A 26838-nucleotide genomic window follows, 5' to 3' on the forward strand; every position below is an offset into this window, starting at 1 on the left:
TATCAACAAATTGCAATCAGTGGAGTGCGCACCTCTGGCTGGCTGGCGTTGAGCGTGTTATGTTAGCTGCAGAGAGTTAACAGCTTGGGCTTAACATGAGCGCTGATTAACAACGATTAGTTGGTTAGTCAAAGCGCAGCTGCATTGACAAGTTGTCGTGCGATTATTAACGAACGAGCCCACTGCCGGCAGATACAATTGTATCTCTTGCGGGGCACACACGGTGCTGACAGCTACCACTGGCTCTAGCTGCGCAGCAGCGAGTTTCCTCACCATGCGCAACAACAACGCCAGCAGCATCAGTCGCAGCAGCAGCAGCAGCAACAGCAGCAGCGACTGCGACAGCAACAACAAGCGCAGTTTATATGTGCCTATCAGAGGCGGGCAACGACGACGCTGGTGAATCCAAAAGATACACGAGACGAGAGCACACGAAGCAGCCGCCAGCCGTCAGCTAGTCGCAGTCGTCGCCAGTCGAGCCAGTCGTCAGTCGAGTGCCGAACGAGCTGTGGAACGCACGTGTGTGCCGCACACAGTCCAAGTCAGTTCAAGCAGGAAACCTAAGCGAATCCGTGCGTAAGCGTGAAGCGTGAGACGTGAAAGTGAGTCGAATACCGCTCGGCCAGAGGCAAGCGAGTCAATCATATCCGCTGCAATCTGACCACGGGACACTGAACTTCCGTGCGATCGAGTCCGGAACAAGAGCGCGCGCGTGTTTGATTTTTTTGGGAGACGTGGCCGGCCGGCCGGCCCCCAATCGCGCATTACATTGAAGACGCAGTCGGCGCCTTTTTATCTGGCTTCAGAAATATACGAAAACAAAAAAGCTGAAAACAAAATAAACGAGAGAGACCTTTAAGCCTGTTTAGATGGATGGATCGGCGTGAGGCATTGAGGCGGACGCGGCGCGTCGTCTGTTCAAACGGGTTTCGTTGCGCCCGATCGGTGGATCTGTCTGGAATTGTTGGTCTTTTGATGTTGCGCCCTCGGCAGCGCAGCTCTAAACGTTTCCAGGAAGCCAACTGGATCGGCCAGGAGGCGGCGGCTGCCGCTGCTCTAAACCAAATAAATCAACAATTGATAATGTGAAAATAAAGAAAACACGCATAAACGAAAACCGTTTGAAGTGCTCACGTGAAAATCGAAAATCGAAAAACCAGAAAAAAGTGTTTTTGATTTGAATCATGCAAATGGTGAACTGAAACAGAAAAAATGTTTGTAAAAAACAAAATGTAGCCAGCCAAGAAAAACAAAGCGCGCAAATCAAACGAAAAGTATTAAGAAGTCCAAAAACGAAAAAGAGTTCAGGAAAAACAAATCCAATCGGAAACCAGATCACATATGCCCATTTATATATAAATATATATTAACATACATATATATATCTATCAAAGTTACATAATCTCAATATAGGGACCCCCTGACGAAATCAAATATAATCCAACTAGAAATTTGAAATCAATTTTTTGATACATCACTCAAAGGAAACATTTTTTGCATTTAAAATATAATTAAAATAATTAATTCAATATAAACCACATTTTTTATTAAGTAGTAACTAGCATTTAGTAATTTATTAACTACAAAGTACTTAACTTACGACAACACGCATTCAAAAAACACGCCAAAAAGTAGACTTTAGACCGCAACCAAAACGATAAATAACAACAACAGCAACAACATCATCAATACATTATTGATATCAAGCAACAACAACAAGAACAACAACAACATCAATATGCATACAACATTTCTTAGCCTTCTGCTGTTGCTGCACCTACTCGGCCGGCTGGGACGCTGCCAGGAGCAGCAACTGTTGCTGCCAAGCATCGAGAGCAATGTCAACATGCAGCAGCAACATCAACATCAACAGCAACTGCAACATCAGCAGCAGCAGCAGCAACAACAACAGCTGCACAGCAGCAACATCAACAGCAACCAGCAGCAGCAGCAACAGCAACATCAGCAGCAGCAACAACTCTTAGGCAAGCCCAGCCCGAACAGCACGCTGCTCAACACGCTGCTCGGCGCGGGCGCTGGCCAATTGGGCGGCGCCGGTGGTGCTGCGATGCCGCTGCCCGCCGGTGGTGCGGCCATCAATCAGCTGGGCGGACTGGCCGGCCTGGGCAGCAGCACGGCGAGCGCGCCGGCAGCAGGCAATGGCATCGGGATGGGCATGGGCATGGGACATGGCATGGGACATGGCATGGGACATGGCATGGGTCACGGCATGGCGCACGGCATGGGACACGGCATGGGACATGGCGCCGGACAAGGACACGCACTTGGACATCAGCTGGCGGGTCTGGCTAATTTGGGCATCATTGTGGGCGCCAAAGGCATGCCGGGCATGCAGGGCAGCCTAGGCGGCTACGGAGGCACCATGCTCAACTCTGGCGCCGCAGGAGGCGCGGGCGCTGGCGGAGCAGGAGCTGCAGCAGGAGGCGCAGTCGCCAACGGCGGAGGCGGCGGCGGCGGCGGCATGGATATGCAGAACCAATAGTGAGTAATTTAACAGTTATTGCAGCACACGCTTAATTGGACGAGGCGAACACAAGTGAAATCTTATCATCAATTGATGAAGATGCTCAACTTGAGGCGCTGCTCGTCAAAATTCTTTGCTTTTGTCCTATTAATGTGGCCCGAGCAGCCGGGGGCATCCCATGCGTTATTACTCTTCTTCTCTTCTCTTTTTTTATGGCATTCTCTGGCCCGAGGCCAATTGCCATTGACATCGCCTGCCGATCTCCTCCCTGACCCCACAATCCACAGATTGAGCCATTTACAAATCAACGTTTACTTTCAACCCGCAATTATAGCGACTGGTTGTACATCTCTTTCCGGGCATTAAAATTGAGTCTTGAGCCTCGCTTAACCCTGAAATGAACTGCAAATCGTTAGTGACCCTCGCCCATCATAAAAAAAATCTAAACAAGACTTAGATTAGGTTGCATAGAAGTTGGGGACTTTATACAGGCACTTTGAAACTTGTTGACAACCCATGAAATGTCTATAAAAAATGTTCTTGATATGGAAAATATTTACTTCTTACATCAATGTTAATTGACAATTATTTTATCAGCCAAAAGACATACACACTTGTATATTATATATGTATACATTTTATTGAGCCACACATAACTGCATACAATTTTAGAGAACAGCTAGAGTTATATATGTACATACATACATATATGCATATATACAAGTACATCACATAACATTTTATTTTGAAATTTTATTTACTATTTTATATTGCTTATTATTGAGATTATTGAAACATTTTAACTTTTAATTCCAACATTTTATTGTATATTTCATACAAATATAGAAGTTTCACTGGTTTAACAATCGTATGAAATTTTATAATCAAAATTTCTTAGCTTTCATGTTTGTCATGAAATTATAATTAAATTATAATTTATACTTTAAAAATTTTGTTTAATATGAATTTATTAATTTTATTTTATTTTATTTTTTTCTATACAATTAAATTTCCCATGAATATAAATCCAGACAAAAACTTTAATATGATATTTTTCTATGGATTCCCCTATTCTTTGCTTATTTTTCTTAAAGTACAATTCGGAAAAAAATATATATATAAATAAAGTGTTTCTATGACTTCAGAAAGTGTTTACCCAAATAATTTGGATTCCTTTTAAAAAGCTTGCGCTTTGATGTCTGCCATGAAACTAATTGCTCAAAAATGGTCGCATTTATTTGTTTACATTTAAGCCAAGCTAAGTCAAGTCAAGCCCAGCCAAGCCAGGCAGCAGCTGCAGCAGTCAATCAGAAAGATCTCGAGCTCGCAAGCAGTTAAATAAATAAGTATGGGGAATTTGCAGTAGCCGGAGGACCACCCGAAGCTCTGCTGACAAATGCAACATAAATCTACCGAGACAGTAGTCGAGAAAGAGGCGTTTAGACAATAAAGTAAAATTATTTATATTTGCTTCGCTTTTTGCGCCTGTCAGCTAAAAAAAAAAACAAAACAAAACAAAACGAGGAAAGCAAAGTAAAAACATACAACAGTTTTAACTGCATTGCAAGGATTGGGCACTGGGGGCGTGGCTGCGTCGCGATCCAGGCAGCAGCCAGTTGTCAAAATGTGCGAGCCGAGCCGTTTTTTATGATTATTAGCAAACAGCGAAGTCCAGCGTAAATTTTACTTACACTTCACATTAATTTGCCCACTGACAACGGCAGCAACAGCGACAACAACAGCGACCATAAAGGGCTGAAGCGGCTGTGGCATGAGTTGGACAGGCTGTTGGGGAAGTTGGGGCCGTTGGCAGCTCCGGGCAACGGTTATTATTTGTCATTACAAAACCAAAGCAACAACAACAACAGCAACGACTGCAAGCCCAACTCGAACTCCAACGGCTGCTCGTCCTTCGTGTTGGCCAGCTGGGAAATTTTTATTACACAATAGCCAAACGGGCGCAATATCGTACTCGCCTGATGCCTGGCTAATTTGATTTCTTTACGCTCCTCGCAATGGGGTAGAAAGTGTTTTAGTTGCTCAAACGTTGACCCAGCCGTCAGGCCAGACTAATCGATAGCCAGCAACAAGCCATTAGACAGGCTGTCCGCTGTCCACTTTCCACTGTCCACAGTTGCACCCGCTTGATTACAATTAATCGGCTTATTTACCGGCGTCCATTTGCCCATTTGGCCATTTGCCATTTGATGAGCCACTCTGCTTAGCCGGCGCACTTTTTGCCTGCCGCAGCTAAGTCAGGTGCACTGCAACGAGCCATTTTATTGATTTTAAGCGCCGTCTTTAAAACTCGGAGAATTCTATAAAGACAACACGAGCTCAGTCTTAGCCTGAAGTCATTTGCATTAGCCATACAGCCATAAGTCAAGCTGAAGCACTCAATTGTGACTTATCAGCATAATGAATAAATCATGGATAAAGAATAAGTCATTAGGCAGAATAAATGCAAACGCCAAAATTATGCAGCAAATATGCTGATTATATAAAAATATATATAGCTATGCAAATTCGTTTTTATAATTTTTTTTTGTAGATATAAATACTTTTTCTAATAATAAATATTTAATTGTACATGAATATTTCCTTTAAAAGTATAAAATAAAAATTATAATAATCAAGCTGAAAGTCTCTACACTAAGCTTTTAATTAGGCTTTAATTTTATATTAGCTCAATTTAAAAAAAAATAAATTAATGAAAATAATAATTTATAGTAAAAATAAAAAACTAAAAATATATAATATATTTGATCCAAAAAAATATTCAAAAATATATATATTTGTTAAATTTAATTTATATATATATATATGTAAGTGTGGTTGGGCTTTTCGGCTTAAAGAGAAGTACAAATAGAATTTAAATTCATTATTTATTTTTATTTTTATCCAATATATTTGGACTGCCACGGCAGCCGTCTACTTGGATTTCATATAAGTAACATGTGCAGCAACTGAAGTATATTTTATATTCCAATATTACATTCATTCAGGCCACATCAATATTCTTAAGTATTCATATCAGCTCTATATACGCATATTCAATTGATAGATTGAATTCTACAAATTCTACAAGCACATCCGTCATATTTGCATGCTCCATAGGCCCGCTTGATGTTAAGTGCCCCGCCCAGCTGGGTGTGGACTACTTCAACACCTGCTTAAACAATTCACTACTCGAATCGCATTCCCGGCCGATGTCAGCGGCTGACCGGCATATGCAAATACAACTGCGGACAAGAGCCAGAGCCTGTTTACAGGAATCAATATGCAGAAAAGCTGATTAGGGGATGTAATGAAAATGTAATAATTGCCAGCCGGGCGGGCACTCGATGCGATGCGTCGCCAGTCGCCGCCTTTACCCTGTCGCCAGGCGCAATTAATCTTTGCAGGGTTGCGTATTGTTGGTAATTCAAGAAGAGCTAGAAGAGGAAGCAGCAGCAGCAGCAGTAGCAGGAGTAGCAGGAGTAGCTGCCAGTTATATAGCAACTCAGCAGCCAAGTCAAATAAAACCGAAAAACACAAAATAGCTGGAAGAAAAAAATCAAGCGTAAATTTGACTGGCAAGGGGCCCAGAGGCGGGGGGTCAGAGTTGGGCAGGGTTGGTTTCAATTTCACCCAAAAGCAAAAGGCAAATAATGTAATAATGTTTAACAGTCTCGCTCACCGTCTCGCTCCGAGTCTGGCGTCTCGCTCAGTGACGTCTGTTGTTTTGTTAACAGACATTTATGACATTATACGGCGCAAAATGATGTTGTTACAGGGTGTAACAAAGCCAACCGCCACCCCAGTTTCCGGGGCCCAACCCCAAAGGAACTCAACTCCTCAATCCTTTTTGCCTGCTGTGATTTCATTTGCTTTACAAGCGGCAAAAATCTGCTTAATTGTGCGTAAGCATGTCCCCGGCCTCTCTCCCCTGCCCTATGCGACTCTCATACCCCTGGTTAAATATTTGTCAAACAGTAATTAAAACTTACTTACTTTACCGTTGCCCTGGTTGCCTTTGCCTTTGCCTTTGCCTTTTCCTTTGGCTTTTCCTTTGGACTGGGTTTGCGAGAACAAAAGCACAACTTAATGTTAACTATGCGAGTTCTTTGAGTTTCAGAAAAGTTGAACTCTTTCTTGTTATATCTGGGGTACTTGTAGCGCTATGCTTCTTCCAATCTCTATAGTGTCTGGCATCCTGGCGGAAACATAAAAATGTTAATTTCCACGCAAAAGAAAAGCCAGAGAACGGCTTTTGTTGCTGCTGCAAGCACAGGCCGCAAATTACGAGTCTGGCTTTCTCCCTGGTACATGCCAGATGATATTTCTTCCAGGGCTGGGCCCAGCGCAATTTGACGATAACGATTATGTGCAAAACTTTTGGTTTTGTTTTCTGTTTTCATGTTCTATTTTTTTTTTTTTTTTTTTTGCCACCAAATTAAAAATATCCCCGCTAAAGAAGTGCGGCAATTCTTTGGCTGCCGCCGCCGCTGCTGCTGCTGCTGCTGCAGTCAATGCCATGTGGCACCACCGAAAATAAAACGAATTTATTTGTCTCAATATCCCAGCGACGACAATGAAGACGACTCTGGGGAGGAACAACTACTCCATTTCTAGACCACGGACTCTGCCGGCCCTTCTTGGTCTTCTGCTGAATATTATGGCCTTGCAGAATGTAATTGCAGGCATAAACTTTTTCCTTTTCCCTCTATTATTGTGGTCTTTTATTTAATTTGCTTTTGTCTTCGAATCTCACGATTAAGGGCATTTCGAGTTAGTCAATCGATTGGTGACGCATAAGCCAAAAATATGATAAGGAACTGTTGCACTGCTAAGTCACAAAAGTTAGTTAAAATAATAAAAAATAATGCAGAGTAGACAAATTAAATTGATCAAAAATTTATTTTTAACTGTCGTTGAAAATTCTTCATATAATTATTTAATATATATATTCTTTCACGAACTATTTAAAGTTTAATTTTAAAATATGAATTATTTTTTATATTTACGCTGAAGCTATAAAAACAAATATTTCATGAATACAATTTTATTTAATTTTATTTTATTAAATATATTTCCGAAATATTTATCTCTGCCAAAAAATATTAACTAATAAATATTATATATATATAAATATATATATATTTTTTTCACTTGAATATATTTTCATAAAAATATTCATTTCAAGGTTAAGCATTTGACTTAGTAATTTTCTTTTATTTAATTTCAATAATATTTCGGTCCCAAATTAATATTTATACACTAATTTTCTAGACAATTTAAAGTGGAAGATATATTTATTTTTACCAGCATTATCATATGAGTTGTTAAGCTTATATACACCTCTTATCATATGCCAAAAGTTCATTCAAATTTCGGTGCTTTCTTGCTTAGCAGAGATGATTTGCTTTTCTAGCCGTTTTGCGGCCAACAATTTGCCTGCCATTTGCCATTTGAACTTTTAATTTTGTCGTTTTGATGGCTGCGTTTTATGATGCCGTTGCCTTTATTTCCAACTGTCCTCTCCCTCTGGCCCCTCTCTCTCTCTCCTTCCCCACCATTGCCCTGCAGCTGCTGTTGCTCGTAGACGCAGACGTTTCCGTTCGCTCGTGGTTTTTGTCTTAATGATAAACTCGGAGGTTTTCAGTTTTTCCAGCTCGGTTTAAACTCCCAGCATCAGCAGCATCCTTTGTTGTGACTTGGCCAAAGCTGCGCCATAAAAAAATAAATAAAAGTAAAATCAGTGAATAGAAAATAGCAGCTGGATGCCCGAAAGAAATCGCCCCATAAATTGGCCATATAATGAATCTATCTAATAAAACTGAAAACTCAAACCGAGCTCGAGTCCGACTCCGCGTCCGAGGCTGAGGCTGAGTCTGCGACTGAGTCATACAGACGCTGCGAGGGTTGCAGGCAGCCTGCAGTCAATAACAATGGAAATGGAAAATCGTTGATTGTTCCCGTGACGTTAAATGCATTTTCATGTAATTAATGTGCCTAAAAACCTAAAAATGACTTAAGCAAATCAAACGAATTGAGTTGTGGCTGAGTCTGAGATTCAGGCGCTGCAGGCATCAGAAAAGTGAAATGGGAATTCCATTTTTTGTGTCTGATTGGGTATAGTGAAGATTTTAATACTCTAATAAACAATAGTTACTTTTTATTGTAGTCTATTTATTGATACTTTGTGGAATAGATAATTGAAAACTTTTTAATATGTGCGTAAATAAAAAATTAAATTTAAAATAATAACTAATAATATTATAATATAAAATAAATTATTTTATACATTTTTAATAATAGTTAGACCAAATAAATGGATAGATACTGACTGAAAACTTTATTAGGCCACATATAGTAATGCCTTAAAAATATGAATATAATTATTAAAAATATATGCATATGAAATAAATATTTAAAACTAAAATTTTTAATATTTATTTTATATGAAAATAAAAATATTATAAAATATGATTATATATATTTTCATATTTTTAAATACATATTTATTTCCTAAAGATTAAATTTTTTAGTTGTGGACAGATATTGAAAATAAGGACATACTAAACTATTTTTTTGATTCGAGCTAAAGATATTGAACCTGACTTGTGATTAGGATTTTGCTCGACTTAAGAGAATTATCAATATATATTTTTATTTGATAAGTTAAATGTTTTTCGATTATTATAAACACTTTATATGATGTAGATATCTGAAATAGTAAACTTGCATCAGCCAATTGAAGACAAAATCATGCGACTCTCAGGGAAGAGTATGAACACATCTCTAAAGGTGTCAAAATTAAAACAAATTAAATCCAATCAGGCAAGCAGCCTGTGTAGGAGTTAATGAATTTAGCTGATGTGCATGCTGATGCTCAAGCAATAACTGTTGCCGCTGCTGCTTTCATTGCTGATGCTGGCTGATGCTGCTGATGCTGCTGATGCTGATGGCTTTCTCGTAGTTGCCTTTGATCTTGTGCAATGTCTTAGCTGTGGCCAAAGTTGTGTCTGTTTGGCAGCGCATTGAGGAAGTTGCATCAAAGGCAAACAGTGCCACATACTCAAACACACACACACACACACATACAGAAGGGCACAGACACACGCACATGTGGCACATAGCAGTGGGACCTTGAAGTTCTAGCGGACCTTGAGGCGCTCTCCACGCACACATCAAAGAGATCAAAGCGGGCGAGTCTAGCGTGCAGCGGGCGGACGGTCGGGCGGGCGGGTTGGCTCTGCTGCGGGCCTGGGGCACGGAAGGAGTTTAGTGAGCCGCAAAGCATTTGCCACACGCAGTTAACAGTTAAATTGCAGTCACATCCTGTTAAACGGTTTAACCTATAAAGAACAAGAAAAAAGAGTAAGAAGAAGCAGCTGAAACCTCGGCTCTTGGCCAGGCAACTCTCTTTTGCCGTGGCAACTGTTGCTTTGTCGGCAGCAGCACTCGGCGCAGGCTCCGGCACCTAGCGTCGAGCTTTGATGTTGCGCCTGTTGCGGTTGCTGTTGACATAATTGGACTTTTGGCTGCCACGCTGTATAAGTGTGTGTGTTGTTGTTGTTGTTCTGTTGTTTTGTTGTTCTGCTGTCACGGCCCGACACTCACTTAGCGGTACTTTAAGAGGCTCGCACATAATTTGCGCAAATTGGCGACAAGAGTCAAGACGCGCCGCATTCGACAGATCTTTAAGCCTAATTGTTGCTTAAAGCGTTAGCCGTTAGTCGTTAGTCGCTCGACTAGATTTACTTGCATTTCTCCAGCTTTGAGTGTAGGTGTTTGAATTTCTCTCTGTCTGGGGCTGTGCGTGCTGCATGGGGGCGTGGCCAAAGTCTCGGCGGCCGATCAATATAAATTGGCAATTTGACCCTGAAAAGGCAGCCGGCGACAATGGAAATGATGACAACAACTGACGGCGGCGGCGGCGGCGACACAAAGCCAAGCAGCTCACAATCAGACAACAAAACAACAATTATGGAAATGAGCGACAACGAAAAGGGGGGAGCCACAGAGCTAAGATGAGAAAAACAGCTGCCGACACCACCGAAAAAAGCAAAATAAAATCAAGCCAGAGTAAAGAAATCAAGTATGTTTGGTATTTTAATTCAATTTGCTGTCGAGGCGGAGAAAGATGAAATGGATAACAGCAATTGATTACAAACGGATGCCGTGAGATAGTTTGCTTTATTCGATTGTCGACTGCGAGCATTGCATGAGCATTGAAATGATTCAGCTTAGTCAACATGCAATCGATGGGGAGTCGTCGGAAGTCTTCAAACAGTGCATCTTGTAAGTCAACTAAATGAAAGTCTTGCAAAATCCGCATAGTTGCTGTTGCTGCGGGCGGAGATCAAATGGGGAATAGATGCAGCGATTAGAAACTCGAGATCTATAAAAGCAAATTATGTGAGAATAGGGCTTATAAAGAATGAATCAATCGAAAAGTATTTCTATTTTTATTCATTTATTTTTTTAATATTAATGCATAAATATTAATGGTGTTAATTATATTGTTTGATTCTATTCTTCAATATTTGTTTTTCATTTTCCTTTACTGTTTTTCCTATTTTATCTTCATTCAAAGTTTTATGCCACAATTAAAGCATATATATTTGAATATGAATATGATCTACATATAGAGAATCTCTCATGTTGCCGAAGTGATCATCGCTGAAGCCACTTGAGTTTTATAATTATAAATGATGTGAAAATGGTGTTTATAAAAATTTAATCGTTACTTTGCATTGACCTTATTTCTAATGCATCAACTCAAACAATGCAGCTGAGCTAAGACTTGTAAATGATATATCGGGCAGACCTAAAATAACTCTTTTATTTATTTTAATATATTCGTATTATTATATAATGTGAATATTTTTTACAATTTTTATGTGGTTCTCTAAGAAGCGGAACTCTGCATAATTAGGCTGAAAATCTCCTATATAAATAGTTCCATTTGCATGCACTTCATATGTTGGCCTGAGTGAGTTTTAGAGTCCCACACACACACCCACACCCACTTCACTCCAGTGCTCAGGCCAAACAAGTGCCATTTTGTGTAGATCAGCCACAACACGAATATGCACTTGAAAAGACGATCTTCTTCGGCTGCCAGGCCTGTCACACTCTCTCTCTATGTCTGATCGGGCGAATTTCAAGAGCAAAACTTTGCTATGATTGGCGCCACATGATCAACGAGCAGAACCAGAAACAGAAACAGAACGAGTGCCAGACCAGAGTGAACAGAGCGATGGAAATGGACCTTGGGGCTGCTGCAGCACAAGCATGAAAATGCCACAGCGATAGCATGATACCCCCAGAGCGCCCCTTGCTAACCTCCTCCAGCTGCTGCTGATTGACAAATGCAGTGAAGCGTCCGCTGTCGGAGCAAGCGCGCGTGTTGATGGATGGACACGAGCACGGACGAGTTGCTTTTGCAGTTGTCTCTGCCACTGCTGCTGCCCCTGCTGCTGCCCCTGCTACTGCTGTTGTGCCGGGCACACAGACAAAGCGTATCCCTCCCCAAATTAACTGAAATTAACACGCGTTTAATGTCAGGCAAGCAGCTCACCTGCCACCCGCATGGCACCGACCACATCCCCGACAGCCGTCACCCAGTGCGGCTACCAGTACCGTCCCCATTCCCATGCCCATTCCGATTTCCAACTCCCAGCTGCGGATCGTGCCGAGTCTTGTGTTTACTTAATGACGTTTATGTGTCTTGTGTGTCATTTGTCGGCATATCTGAGCTGTCATAAAGCGATTTGATTAAAGTGAAAAAAGCCGCCAGCGAACTCACAAGCCAAGCAACTGCAACTGGCTCTCACTCCCTCTTGTTGTCTGTCTCTCTCTCTCTCTCTCTCTCTCTCTCTCTCTCTCTTCGCTCTCTCTCTGCTCTCTGGCTGCTGGCCTGGACAAACTCTTTTCCAATTAAACTGCAGTCAGAGTCGCAAACGCTGCTCCTCATCCTGCACCGCCCCACATTTATTTTCGGAAATCGAAATAAGAATCAAGAGGGGCCAGTCCACAACAGCAGCGCGAACACAAAAGTGAGAGTGAACCAGAGCACAGCAGAGAAAATAAATACGAGCTAACTACTCGACTAGCTTAATCTCAAAGTATTTAAATACTCTTAAAAGAGGAGAGAGATAGCTTAGAGTAGTGATATTAAATATATATTTTTAGCTAAGTTGGTTTATTTTTTCACGAATTTTGTCTCGCTATTAATTTGTCTCATTAATCATAAATTTTAATTTACTAGTTATATACTATATGTATTACATAATATTGAAGTATAAAGGGCTCAAATTAATCCACATTATTAACAGTAAATTGTAGCATTGAAAATAGTGGAACAAATATATATATTTTTCATATGTAAACTTTTATAGCCATATAAAATTGATGCGCATTAATTTAAGTATATTAAATATTATTTCCATTTTTTTGCTGTTCCAGCTCATAGCTCTCTCAATTAGATGAAAGTGTTAATTTTGAGCTCGTTAAAAATTTGCAAGTCATTCGTACAAGCTGATGTTGCCGCAGAGCAAGTGTATGCAGCCATACAGAGGAGTTGGAAAATAAAAGAAAAAGTGGCAAACGTCGGCGGCACAAATTCTTTGTAATTAGTATTAAAATGTTTTCCGCTACATTTTCACTTGATTTTGCTGCTGCCAGTCGACAAGGCGCGCATTCGAGTGCCAGTGCCAGTGCCATGCCCAGTCCCTGTCCTCTGACTGTGCCCCATCACGGTTCGAGTTTGCAGGCCTCAGTCAGTTAGTCAGTTAGTCAATTTGTCTATGTGGCACTGGCTCTGACTGATTCTGACTGTGGCTCCTGCCCCGCCTTCACTGTCTCTGGCTCTGCCTGCCCCCATGCAACATGCATCTCTGACCTGGGCCTGTGGCTGTAGCTGCGGCTGCTTCGCGCATGATTGAAGGCAACATGTGTTTCGGAAATTATGCAAAATTGCCTGCCGACTGTTCGACGGGGCAGCCCAGTCGCATGGATGTGCGGCGGCCGCCACATGCTGCTGCTGCCACGCCGTGGCATCCATCCACAGTCCACAGATCTCTCGCTAGTTCTGGCCGCAGCGTTGCTTAGCCAGCGTTTGCATATTTCGCTGCTCATTATCATTTGTTTAGTGGCCGGCGCAGTTCATTTCATAAACAATTAATAATGCTTAAGCGCATCTTGGCGTTGACAGGCGCAGCAAATATGCCGGCCGAGCCACCTACCAGAGTCGACCACACTCTGTGGCAGCTGTGGCAGCTCGCCATTCGTCTCGACAAATATCTACATGTGCTTGCCCCTAGGCAATGCTGCAACCAAATTGGATTGCATTTTTCGGTTGTTTGGCCATTTGTTTGGCTTAAATTGGTTGGAGTGTCGAAATGCGGCATACAACAAACGGAAGTTGCCAACGGTTTCGACTGCCAACACACACACACACATACACTCACACACACAGTCACTCAGCCATCTCCCAGCTGCGTCGAGCACTCAATGCTGAGTTATGAACTTATGATATTTGGCCAAGCGGATTGCGGAAGCCTCCAGCAGATCTCACTAATTGGCGTGACATTCTACAACTGCGGATTAGCCAAACAGAAACGCGCCAAGTCAAATAAACTATGGGAACTTGAGTAGATTAACAGTCGAGAGTCACATGAGATGGAAATGTGGCTAATTGAAAGGCAATAAATGTCCATTGAAAAAGTTTCCAAATCTTATAAATGAAGTTGACGATATTTTTTTGTATGCATATGTACGTAAAATATTATATATGTACATATTTATATATTATGTAAAAACTAGGTCATCAAAAAATGTTTTTAAATTACAAAAAAAAAATTAATATTCTATTATAAATTTTTTTTATAACAAAATATAGTTTAAAAAAAATTAAAAGCTTGGTAATGTAATTTTATGAGTGAAAAAAAAAAAATAAATAAAAAATATTTAATTACAAATTAATAATAAAAAAATAATTACAAAAATTTTTCATATAAAAAACATTTTAAATTTTAATAAAGTTACAAATGTTTTTGAGCATTTATGCATTTACTTACATTTTCAATTTTGTTTTTATGTAATTTTGTGATTATATTTTAAATTATCAAACTTTCTTTCTCAAAAAATATTTTTATAGTTGTAAAAATTAAAAAAGAAAATCAATAATAAAATGCCAAGATATGTTTATAAATATAATGTGTACATAAAAATTGACCACAAGCCCACAGCTCAGTGATAAAAACATTACACAACTTTATGCATGTATTTATAAGAGACGAGAACATTCTCCTTCAAAGATGCTACGTAGTAAATTTGTTTATGAAGCGCCAAACCCATAATTAATAAGCGCTAAAAGCAAAAGGAAAACATAAAAAAAGAGAACTCAAACAAAAGTTGATCCATTTGCCATTGAAGCTCTGCTTCGATGTTTACAAAGTTCTTAAAATTAATGATATAATCTAGTTAAGGTTTCAACAGAGAAAATGCTGGAAGTTGGGTCTTTAACTAATTAGCTAATAATTTGATTTGTAAACTCAACAAATAGCTAGGGCAGAGTGTGTTTTGTGTAATCTATGCAGCAGCCACACGAGCATATGAACTTGTTTTATCACCTCGGCAGCAGCAGCAACAGCAGCAACAACAGCAACAGCAACATCAACTTGTCTGATTGAATGCGCGCTTGGCAGCATTTGATTTGTTTAGAAAATAAAGCACTCAAACTCCCTCTCACACTCACACTCACTCTCTCCCTCTCCCTCTCCATCTGTCCCTCTCACTCTCTCGCTGACACTCTCACACGTAGCGTGTGCATGTGGCGCCAAGTTGGCCCCAATTTGTGAGGAGGCGGCACAGGCATTTGCCTAATTAGCACTCAATGAGCGCCTGAAGAGCTGTCGAGAAATATTTTCGCTCGTCCGTTAGCTGCTCAGCTTGCATCAGCTGCCTCAGCTGCCTCAGCTGACACACAAGTACCCGTGGGTACTCGCTGTGGCACTCATGCTCATATGCGAGTGTATTCATACTGCTATCTTCGAGTACTCGATGCCAGCTGACAAGGCCACCGCCTGCCGCCTTCCACCCGCCGCCCACTGCCCGCCTTTATGGCCTATTCGAAAGCATTTGCGAGGGTTGCTTTTAGAAATCTTATGTGCGGTACGTGACCGTCCATTAATACATCATTGCTTTTCCTTGGCCCACCCACCAAATGAGCTGCTGATGTATTGGCAATGGAGTGATGACTTTTCCCTCTCCCTCTTACCTATTGCCCCGCTGGCCCCTCCACGTCCTGTGGCCATGTCACGGCCTGGCTCTTGCGATATGCCGCTTAGCTGCTGGGTTCGCCTTTATTTTTGGGTGCGTTTCGCATTTTCGTCATGGTCATAAAAACGCATTTTATGCGAAACGCATTTTGGCCTTCTTATCGCTGGCCCATACAACGTAGTCGTACTTTTTATGAAAGCAAATAAAAGTGCGCTTAAAATACTTACATGCCACCGCCCGGCTCCCGGCTCCCGGCTCCCGCCTCCATAGAGCACACACATAAACCCAGCAGCAAAACTTTTAATGTTGATTGCGTTTTGCGTTAAAGTTAATGTTGATGCTGCTGCTGCCGCTGCTGCTGCTGCTGCTGCTACAGATGCTGCTGCCGATATTTAATTTTAATGCGTCTCTCAGCGCCTCAGCCCAGCAGAGAGGATCTAGCTTGAGCCGAGTGACCAAGCGCCCGCCGCCTTAGTCCACGGAAATTATTCATTAATCGCCACGACTCCTCCAAAAAAGAGAAATGCGTTAAGAAAATTAATTTAAATGTATGCGCTGTCAATTTTGATGAGTTCCGACGCACTGCTGCTGCTGGGTGGGTGGGTTTGTTGCCTGTTTGTTGGAAAATGAAGAAAATTCCAAATTCCAGCAGTTAAATTTAATTGCTTATGCTTGTAAAAGCAGAAGAGCGCCCAAGAAAATGTTATGACATTTCTATAAATACGCGAGGCTGAAAATGTCAAGTGGCCATAGCCGTGGAACTTCTCATAAATAACTGAAATGTTTCGACAATATTAAATCACAACAAAATGCAGAGGACGGAGAGTGAGAGAGAGAATGAGAAAGAGAGGAAGAAGTGGCAGCAGTCGCAACACCCCCCTGCTTATTAGAGATCTGACAGAAACTTCCTCATTCAGAAATTACCTGATAAATTTTACGTTGAAATGGCAGCGACTGCTGCTGCTGCCGGGCAGCAACAGCGCGCAGCATTAGCAGCGGGCATGGGGCGTGACAGGGCAACAGCAGGGCAATAGTTGTAAAATGCAGTGGCGAGCCATAGAATTATAAGAACGAATAGAATAGCAAACGAAATGCGCTAGCTGGAAAAGAAGAAATGCAGACAAATTGCCTGAATGCTGCTGAAGCAGAAACAAATACGAACGCGCACCAGCAACACCAACAGCAACACCAACAGCAACACCAATACCAACAGCAACAGCAACAGCTACACCGACAGTAACAACAATGGCTAATATTAGCTGAAAAATAGTTTGGCAATGTATTCAATGCAACACCAACAACAGCAGGCAACGCAGTCTAATGAATGCTGCTCATGCTGCCGCGGCGCAACTAGAAAGCGGAAGCATTGCAGCAACCAAAGGGCAAGCCCATTGTTAAGTGAGGAGTGAGCAGCAATACATAAGCAAACTAATTGCTGGCATTTTCAACAAGTTTAAGGCCGTCCATTCTCTGGACTGGGCGTGGCAGTGGCATAATGAAACCCTAACTATGATATCTTAAGTGTCAAATCAGGCATAATTGTTGCAGACAATCAGGCAATTGAAATTGCCAGCAAACTGTCAACAAAAGCAAAGAGCGGTTAGAAATATAATCAGCTAGAATTTGACCATAGCTAATGTTGCTGTTGTTTAAAGGCGTATTACTACTGTTAAAAGTAATGTTGCTGCTGTTAAACGGCATGTTGCTGCTGTTAGGAGTCATATTGCTGCTGGATATCATTGTAAAGAAGTTGATCAGCAGCAACATTTTCACTTAATATCAATTTATGTATACAAAAAAGTTGCAATTGCATAAGCTCGACCACATGTTGCTGCTGAGTACCAGCAACATGCTCAAAAATATATTGAAAACAAGCGAGGCTGTAACTTAATATACCAAAACAAAACAAACAATAAGGATGTGAATAAAAAAGTTGCCAAGTGTCAATGACAGCAATAGTTGCTGCTGTTACTGCTGCTGTTGGCAATTACAATTCAATTTTTATGCATCTCACAGGCAGCGCATAATCGAAATGAAGCTGTCAAATGCATGAAAATCCAATAAAAAGCCAAGTTATGCAGCACAAACAAAACGTTGCTGATGACACAAGCAGCGGGTGGCCAGAAACAGCAGCAACAGTAGCAACAGCAGCAACCGTAACTACAGCAGCAGCAGCTGCAGCTCCAATGCGGAGGCGTGGCAAATGAGCTACGATAATGGCGTTAAATACAAAGGCAGGCAGCAGCAACAGCAACAGCAACAGCAGCAACAGAAACAGCAACAGCAACAGCAGTGGTCGCATTAAACTTGCTCGCCAGATGCGACGCTGTTAGCAGCAACATCATCAGCAACTTGAGGGCAGAAAGGAAGCGCCCAAGATGCGCTGGCAAGGTGTGAAGTGTACAAATACCGTATGAGGGGCTGCAGGCTGAAATATGTCGTAAAGATTTTTATTGCATTTTTACGGCGCACACGCAGCAGCAACATGCCCAGCATCAACAGCAGCAGCAACAGCAGCAGGAGCAGCAATCATGGCATTTTTGGCTGTGCCAGCTAAATGATAAACTTTAACGTTGCTTGCATTTTGGATTTGTTTGCCACAAGTAGAGTTTCTAGTAAATAAACGTCCAGGTTGCAACCGCAGCAACAGCAACACCAACAGCAGCAGCAGCGGCAGCCGCAGCTGAGTAAGCCGTAAAAATGCTTAAAAATGAAAATATATCCACGCAAGAGCAAAAACAAAAGGCAACGAGACAATATACATATATATAGAGCATTAAGGAAAGTGTGCAAGTGCTGAAGCGACCCTCGTTGCCAGGCCGTCTGCCTGGGTGGGCATAAATTGATTGCCGTTGCTGATGCTAATGCTGTTGCTGTTGCTGTTGCTACTGCGCAGTCGATGTTGCTGGATTTTAATCATTTGCCGCAGCTTTTATTAAAAATTTTGAAAAAAAAATGAAGCAAGAAGAAGCAGCAACAGCAGCGACGTCATTTTATTGTCTACTTACTGTTCAACCAAATCCCATGCACAAATTTTATGAGCCAGCCCATAAAAATGCCTTAACGGAGACTCAACCCACCCTCCTCACCCCCACCGTCCCCTTGCCAACTCTCGAGGGGCACATTTGCTGTTGCTGCTGCTTCTACTGTTGTTGTTGCTGTTGTGACTGTGGGGGCAGCAGCAGCAGCAGCTGACAATGTTTACGGTTACAACTGTTTGTCGTCGTCGCTTGATGCCAAAATTGATGACCATAATCTTGAACGCAGCTACTCTCTGGACGCTGGCAAGGATGCGCTTTTTATGATGAAGCGCCGCTGCAGCAGCAGTCAAACAACCACCAGCGGTTGTTGCTGCTGCTACTCCTGCTGCTGCCCCCATGCCGCTGCAACATTATTCATGGGCTGAGGCTTGTGGGTGTTGCAGAGGGGCAGCAGAGTGTGCCAGCAACAAGGACTATGAGCGGCAGCATATTTTATGTTTTAACGCTGTCGAAATCGGGCAACAACAACAGCAACAACAACAACATCAGCGATAAATAAAAACAGCATCAGCTCATACATCAGCATTTAGCAGCAACAACCGCCCTCATAAACGTGGGGTTGCTGCTGCTGCTGCTGGCTGGCTGGCTGGAGAGGGGCGTAACAAAGGCGGACGTTTGTCTTGCGGTTTCGTGCTTGCAATTTTTGGCCTGTCAGCGACTGTTGCTGCTTTTGCTGCTGCTGCTGTTGCTGGCTTGTAATTTCACAGCTTAAGCGCATATTTACAGCGCATTTTGAAGTGTTTTGCTGTGTCGCAAAACTGGCCCATAAAATAACTGCAAGACCGAGGGGACAAACACCCTGCGACGGTTCTCAGACAAAGGTAGCCAAGGCAGCTAGGGGTACGCTGGGAGCTGCTCTTAAGCTGCTTGCTGGGGACTGCTGTGGGACTGACAGAACAGATGGCCAAGCCGTTGATATATTGGCAAATGCTTTCACAATGAGCCACAGCATTCGAACGGGCAATTAGCGAAACGGGAGCAGGCCGAATGACTCAAATTAAATCTACTTAAGTGCAACGAATCACAATTCCGGAAGAACGAATGCCAAAAACACATCCAACTGGTTTCTTAATTATACTCCAAATTTGGAGTAGCAAAGCAAAATTCGTGTTATCATTGAATGAGAAACGAAAGCAATGAAAGTAAATTATAAACTCACGCTATTTACAACAAAATAAGCTGCAAAATATTTTAGATAAACAAAATGATTCTAAAATAAATATGTTCTAGTTTTCTTAAAATAAACTCAACATATTTTCCGAAAATTTCTAATTTGAGGCTAATTTATTTTATGTACAAACATTTTTCATGGACTCACATAAAAATTAGAAAGCTATATTTCAAGGAATCAAGCTCCATAAACAATTAAGACTAATATAGTTTTATTTTTGGGAATATTTTGTGATACGATTATTTCCAGTCTATAAAATGCCAATCGACTGTCCTTAGTCATTGATGGCCATAGAAGTTGTAATTGGAAGAGCTATGACAGAAATTGCTCAAGCATCGGATGGCTCATTAGCCTCCATTCCCAATTAATGGATTCCGCATTGAGGGCCCAATGGCTGCAATAGACTGCCATCAATTAAAGCAAACCAAGCGAATCTGTGGGGCATACTTCGTACGGAGAGACGCTGTCAACTCGACCAAGTTGAATGTCTTGCTGGCTGTCTCAGGCTGTCTGGCTGTCTGGCGGTCTGTCCCATTGCCACTTAAAGTGGATGCGCCTCGCAGGCAGTTGCCTCATTTGCCGTTTGCCCATTTACAAAACAATGCGATTAAGTTTCAATTTGCAATTTGCCATTCGCAATTTTCAATTTCGCATTTGCAATTGGCCAATGCGTTTTAATTGAAGTTCTCAGTTGAAATTATGTGACAGGCCAATGGCCAAGGAAAACAAACAGAACGCCAAAGGCGCAGATGAGGAATCGAATCCAAATTCAACAACAATCGGTAGCTCGTGCAACGTTTTATAAATAAAGTGGGCACGACTCTGGCACGGGAGGGGGAGGCTGGTATCAGCTGCATTTATGTTTTGGCAATAAAATGCAAATGGTAAAAGTCCATAAAAAAAAATAAAGAAATAACGAAAGAGAGCCAGCGCCTCGGTCCACAGCCAACTCAGCTCATATGCATATGCTACTTAAAAAAGATTTTATGTTCCTGTGTCGATTTCAATTTCGAACTACTTTCAAATCGCTTTCTGATGCTGCAGCAGTTGCTGTTGTTGCTGCTGCTGCTGCCGCTGCTGCTGCTGCTGCAGTTGCTGCTGCTGCTGCTGCCGCTGCTGCAGTTGCTGTTGCACATTTGATATGCTCTTTGGCTGCTGCTGCTGCTGTTGCGGCGACTTAAACTGTAAGTCCATAAAATGCTTTTGCCACAGCACAAAGGGATTTCTTTCTCGTATGTGCGAGTGTGTGTGTCTGTCTGTGTGTGAGTGTGTGCGTGTGTGTGTTAAATATTTTACGTTTCTGAAAATTTGATAAATCTGTACAAATGCGTAGCACTCAAAGCAGCAGCAGCAACAACAACAACTAAGACTAAAATAAGTAATTTAATGCTCAGGGGGTGGACGGCGTGGTACCCTGTTTAATTTTTTTATCAGCGTGGGGGCTACTTTTTTACAAGCAGTGCTTTAAAGTTAGATATTTAGTATGTACAAAGATAACATTAAAATGCCTTAATTTATGATTTCAAATATAAATTAAATCTGCTAAAAGAACAAAGTTACACACTTAGTAAATTTAACATCATTTAAAGAAAAAAAAAATCAAAATTTAAATTGATACAAATAAATATTAATATAATAAATATAATAAAATGCATAAAATAAAAATAAAAATATTTCTGGAATGACAAAGACATATAATTAAATAATTAAAATATGCAATCTGTAAACAAACAAAGAGACAACATCAAAATGAAAATGTTTGATGAGTCCAACTCCTTCAGGCCTTGCATATACCCACTACAATAATCACGTTGAGTGCATGGTATATCATCAACAACAGCTAGGTACAACTTCAATGCCGTTGTCGTCAGTCAGTCAGCGCACGAGGAAAATATCCATCAACACTTTTGTTTTATAGTCGCCCCTTTCTCGCTCTCACTCACTCTTTTCTTTCGCTCTCTGTCTGCCTGTGGCCCTCTCTCTCTTTCTCTCTCTCTCTCTCTCTCACTTGTGTTTGCTGGCACACATCCGTATGTCCGTGCATACGTCTGTCTGCCTATCAATTTGTTGTTTGGCCTGCCAAGCAGCAACAACAACAACAACAACAATAGCTCTTTACAGTTTGTTTTGCTCTGTGGCCGTTTTAATAGCTTTCAACTACTTTGTATCTCAAAGATACAAATTGCTGGCAGCTAAATTTGTGAAATTAAAGTGCACACAAGTCCAGAGAGTAACCCGCTACTCCTGTCTATGTCTCTCTCTCTCTCTCTCTCTCTCTCTCTCTCTCTATCTCTCGCTTACAACCACGCCCACCTGCATAGCTAATTGTATATCATTTCGCATGTAAACGTTTTGTCAAAAGGATTAAGTGACACGCCCCCACACCCGCACACTCACACTCATACTCAGACTCGTACTCGCACTCAGACACAGTCAAACTGAGCTGGTAATTCCACATGTTCCATGCCATAAGACGACACACATTAACCAACTTGAAGTGGGTAACATGAGAATATGGGGTATGTGGGGTGTGTGGGGTGTGTGGGGTGTGTGGGGGCAGCTTCTCATATGTGGGCTTTGACTAATGCGCTTTGCACTGCACTTGCAACAACAACAACAACAACAACAATGAGAACAACAATGGTTAAGCTTACACAACGACTTACATGAGCTTTAAGCTGTAATTGAAGACTGTCTTTTGTTGTTGCGTCAAATCGTTGTTGATACAAATGGATAAATATACATAAGTACATTGATTGAGATATTGACAATAAGATCGATCGGCATTTGCTTGAATAGAAGTCGTAAATATTTCTAAGTGAGGCCGTGAGCTGAGAGAGATTTTAGCTGATACAGTTTTGGGATTTACATAAAAAATGAAAAATAATAATAATATATGTATACATATTTGATCACTATACAATATTATTTATTATTATTTTTTGTTTAATTTTTTTATTATTTTTTTTTTATTTTTTGAATCATGTAATTTGAATTTCAAGAGTAGCTAAATTATATATTTGTTCATTATTATTATATTATATGATATTTATTTTATATATACATATGTATATATAGTCAACTAAGCTCGATATCCACGTTCTCTGAAAGAATGTCCTAAATTGTATATATAAATAAATATGCATATATAAATCAGTCCTTAAACAATTTCTTAGTAATGTCAATTTTTCATCAGTGAACCTTTTGAGCGAAATATTAGATTACCACTGATATTATATAGCATACGCCTGTCTTTCATTCATATACAAATACAAATATGCTCCCTTACCAAATATCCGGCAATGCAAAGATTCCATATGATATCACTTCTGAATCGAAAATACTCTACATACAATCATTGACATGCTGATGAATTTGTTTAGGAATGTGCAGCCTTCGCATTGTTTGTATGAATGAAATTGTTTCCACTCAGGTAGAGCCACATAACTAACCCAGGTACACATCTCGCAGCTGAGGCAATCCATTTGCAAATGATAATTTAATCAAATCGAAAACTACGTCAAATATCGAAATAAAACAGCGGGAGATAAATAGATAAAAATTCGCTGAGGCGCAAGCGCCAAACAAACTACCGCGTGGAGCAAAGTCGAGCAACTTGTAAACAGTTGGAAGCACTTGATTAATTAATTAATTGCCAAAAATCTAAGCAAATTAATTTCGCATTAGAAACGCGCGCGATTTTTCCCACACGCAACAGCTAAATTACGTGCAACAGAAGAAGAAGAACAAGAAAACAAACGAAATTATGAAGAGGCAAAAATTAAATCAAAACGGACAGCTGGGCGGCTGGCGGTGGGCAGTGGGCTGTGGGCGGTGGGCGGAGCATAGCATAATTGTTATGGGTCGAGGCTAGAGGTAAACCGAGGCAATGAGCGGCGCGCGTTGTGTTTGCCCCGAGGCGGCGACGTAGACGGAAATAGACAAGAAATGCTGAGATCGTTACTCATACGCCAATTTACGGTGCACTTAAGTTTTATGAGAATTTAAGATTTCCTGCAAATCACAGAGAGCGTGAGACAGAGATAAAGAGAGCAAGAGAGAGAGAGGGCGAGTGTGTGTGTGTGGGTTTGAGCACGCGAGTGAGAAACGTTGCACGTTGCCCAAAGCTGGACAGGAAGTGAGGCGGAATTATGAAAACAGAGCAGATACACTTAAAAAGCAAGCCCCGAATAAATGGTGGTATATAATAAAAGTTTTTTATAAACTCTGCCGAAATGCTATGCAATTCTTGGAAGCTTCATAATGGGTCACAGCTGATAAGGAAAAAGAGGTTTTTCTTTATCAATTCTTACAGTAATTATGGGTGTGTCTTATCTGTCGAGAAATTTCTAGTAATACAAATACAATTAAATTCAATTACAATTAATATTTGTTTTCTGTGTAAATTGCACATTTTTTATAAATTTTTGATTGTTGATTTCCAGAATTGCATTTACTAGTTCCAGAAATTCGAAATAAAACCGTTTCACCTTGACAAAAAGCTTGTTGCTGCCGCACTTGATTTTGCAGCCACTGGTTTGTGTACATACTTAGCAAAGACATATGACAGGCCAAGGCAGCCTAACAGACTTAACGAAATTTCGTTGATTTCATTTTAGCAAAGACAAAAACCACCAATCTGCTGGAACGTTTTGATATCATTTGAAATTAAAATTTTATATATGAATATACATATATATTGTAAAATTAAAAAAATTTTTTTTTTGATATTACAGCGAACATTTCATCTCGGAGCACACAGTCATGGCCGTTTTCACATCGCAGGGCCAGGTGGGCGGCCCCTGTCGCTATATGCCCGCCACACGGCGCCAGAATCATCAGTGCCGCAAGGAGACGGGTCTGCCGGCCACTCTGAGCGAGGCACGACGCTTGGCCACCACCCACTGTGAGGATCAGTTCCGTTACGATCGCTGGAACTGTTCGATCGAGACGCGCGGCAAGCGCAACATATTCAAGAAACTCTACAAGGAAACGGCCTTTGTGCATGCGCTCACAGCGGCAGCCATGACCCACTCGGTGGCGCGCGCCTGCGCCGAGGGCCGGATGACCAAGTGCAGCTGCGGGCCGAGCAAACAGAACCGCATGGACCAGGACTTTCAGTGGGGCGGATGCAACGACAATCTGAAGCACGGCAAACGCGTCACGCGCAAGTTTCTCGACTTGCGCGGCGGCGATGGGGACGAGGTCACTGAGATATTGCGACATGACTCTGAGGCAAGTTTGGCTTAGATCAAAATATATATAAATATATAAACCACTAATAATAAGTCAACTTCAACCAAACAGGTTGGCATTGAGGCCGTCTCCACGCTAATGATGGACAAGTGCAAGTGCCACGGTGTCTCCGGCTCCTGTTCGATGAAGACCTGCTGGAAGAAAATGGCTGACTTCAATGCCACGGCCACGCTGCTGCGCCAGAAGTACAACCAGGCCATACGGAAGGCACCCAACCAGCGCACCATGCGTCAGGCCCCATCGAGTCGCATGAAAAAACCAAAACAGCGACGCAAGAAAGTAAGTTTCAGTTTCTAATGTATTCTCTATCTTTCTCCAATTACTATATATTTTTTAACTTTCCCTTATTTCATGTGGCGCAGCACGAGCAATCGCAGTACACAACGCTGTATTATTTGGATTCCTCGCCCACGTACTGCTCGGTAACCAAGGATCGCCAGTGTCTGCATCCCGATAACTGTGCGAATCTGTGCTGTGGGCGTGGCTATACCACACGCGTCTTTAAACAGGTGGAGAATTGTCGCTGCCGATTCAGCAATGGTCTGTGCTGTCAGCTGATCTGTGACTATTGTCAGCGCTTCGAGGACAAATACTTTTGTAAATAAGTAGGCAAGCCCCACCAATGATTTCCTTTCGAGCAGTGTATCTCTGTAACTCCATCTCGCTCAATCTGTCAATCTCTCTCTCCCTCCGTCTCTCTCTCTCTATCTATCTCTCACTAAGGATCTGTCTCTATCTAAGGATCACGCTCTCTTTGTACTTTTTAAATGTAATTTGTAAAGTTTTTTTCGATTTTTGCTTGTATTTTGTTCCATTCCTAACTTGAAATCAACTTTGATGAAAATGATAAGCAAAACACGAAAACGATATGAGAAAAGGATAGAAATGCCAACAACACAAAAAGAATCATCACACAAACACACAGACTCTCTCTCTCTCTCTTACACACACATGCACACATTTGCATTGACACACACACACACATAAATATACAAGCATAGACCTACATTTATATTATAGATATTAACATATATAGTAACAGTTAGCTGCCGTCGCATTCAGAACAACAACAACAAGAAAAAAAATCTACAAAAAAATGGCAAAAACTTCATTTAGCAAAAAAAGAAAAAAAAATATTATAAAAAAAACTCACATCACTCATATGAACAACAACAACACACAGCAGAAGCTAACAACAACAATTTTCATAAGTATTTAAACATAAAAAATATACACAAAAAACAAAAAAAAAAAAACAAAAACAAACCAAAAACAAACAAAAACAAAAAAAAAAAACAAATACATGAAAATGAAATGAAATAAAAAGTTTCACATAAGCCGCAAATGTGTTTAAATGGGATCAAATCGGGCAGCACTTGACGCTTTGATTAGCTTTAATTACATTTTACTTTCAGTTTGCCAAATCTTGGCGGTTCCCGAATCGCATTCGATATTACAATACGCGGCCAAGACGAGAATCACCAGGAATGAACCGCACCGAACTGGCGCGAGTGCAGCAATTGGAAAATATTTGTATTTTGTCAACAATACAGTAGTTCGCACAACTCTCAAACTCAAATTGCCCACTCACGATATCCACGCGCTGTTACTTA

General features: G+C 41.2%; 1 protein-coding gene across 1 annotated transcript; it reads left to right on the plus strand.

Moving 5' to 3' along the window:
• The first annotated feature begins 426 nt into the window (after positions 1-426).
• Positions 427-26562, plus strand: Wnt4 (Wnt oncogene analog 4). Its single transcript, XM_030383297.2, has 4 exons — positions 427-2502; positions 24706-25204; positions 25277-25504; positions 25588-26562. Exons 1-4 carry the CDS (start codon positions 1739-1741, stop codon positions 25828-25830), a joined length of 1734 nt encoding a protein of 577 aa, XP_030239157.2. The 5' UTR covers positions 427-1738; the 3' UTR covers positions 25831-26562.
• The last annotated feature ends 276 nt before the right edge of the window (positions 26563-26838 follow it).

Source organism: Drosophila navojoa, chromosome 3 (assembly GCF_054131105.1).
Source record: "Drosophila navojoa isolate 15081-1374.11 chromosome 3, UAZ_NAV_1.0, whole genome shotgun sequence".
In the NCBI taxonomy this organism is placed as follows: domain Eukaryota; kingdom Metazoa; phylum Arthropoda; class Insecta; order Diptera; family Drosophilidae; genus Drosophila; species Drosophila navojoa.

What these genes read in the sequence shown, in the direction of transcription:
- Wnt4 (XM_030383297.2), top strand. Translation starts at nt 1,739, where the DNA reads ATGCATACAACATTTCTTAGCCTTCTGCTGTTGCTGCACCTACTCGGC. An exon ending in ATGGATATGCAGAACCAATA is followed by an intron (nt 2,503 to 24,705) that starts GTGAGTAATTTA and finishes TTGATATTACAG; the next exon opens with CGAACATTTCATCTCGGAGC. An exon ending in TATTGCGACATGACTCTGAG is followed by an intron (nt 25,205 to 25,276) that starts GCAAGTTTGGCT and finishes TCAACCAAACAG; the next exon opens with GTTGGCATTGAGGCCGTCTC.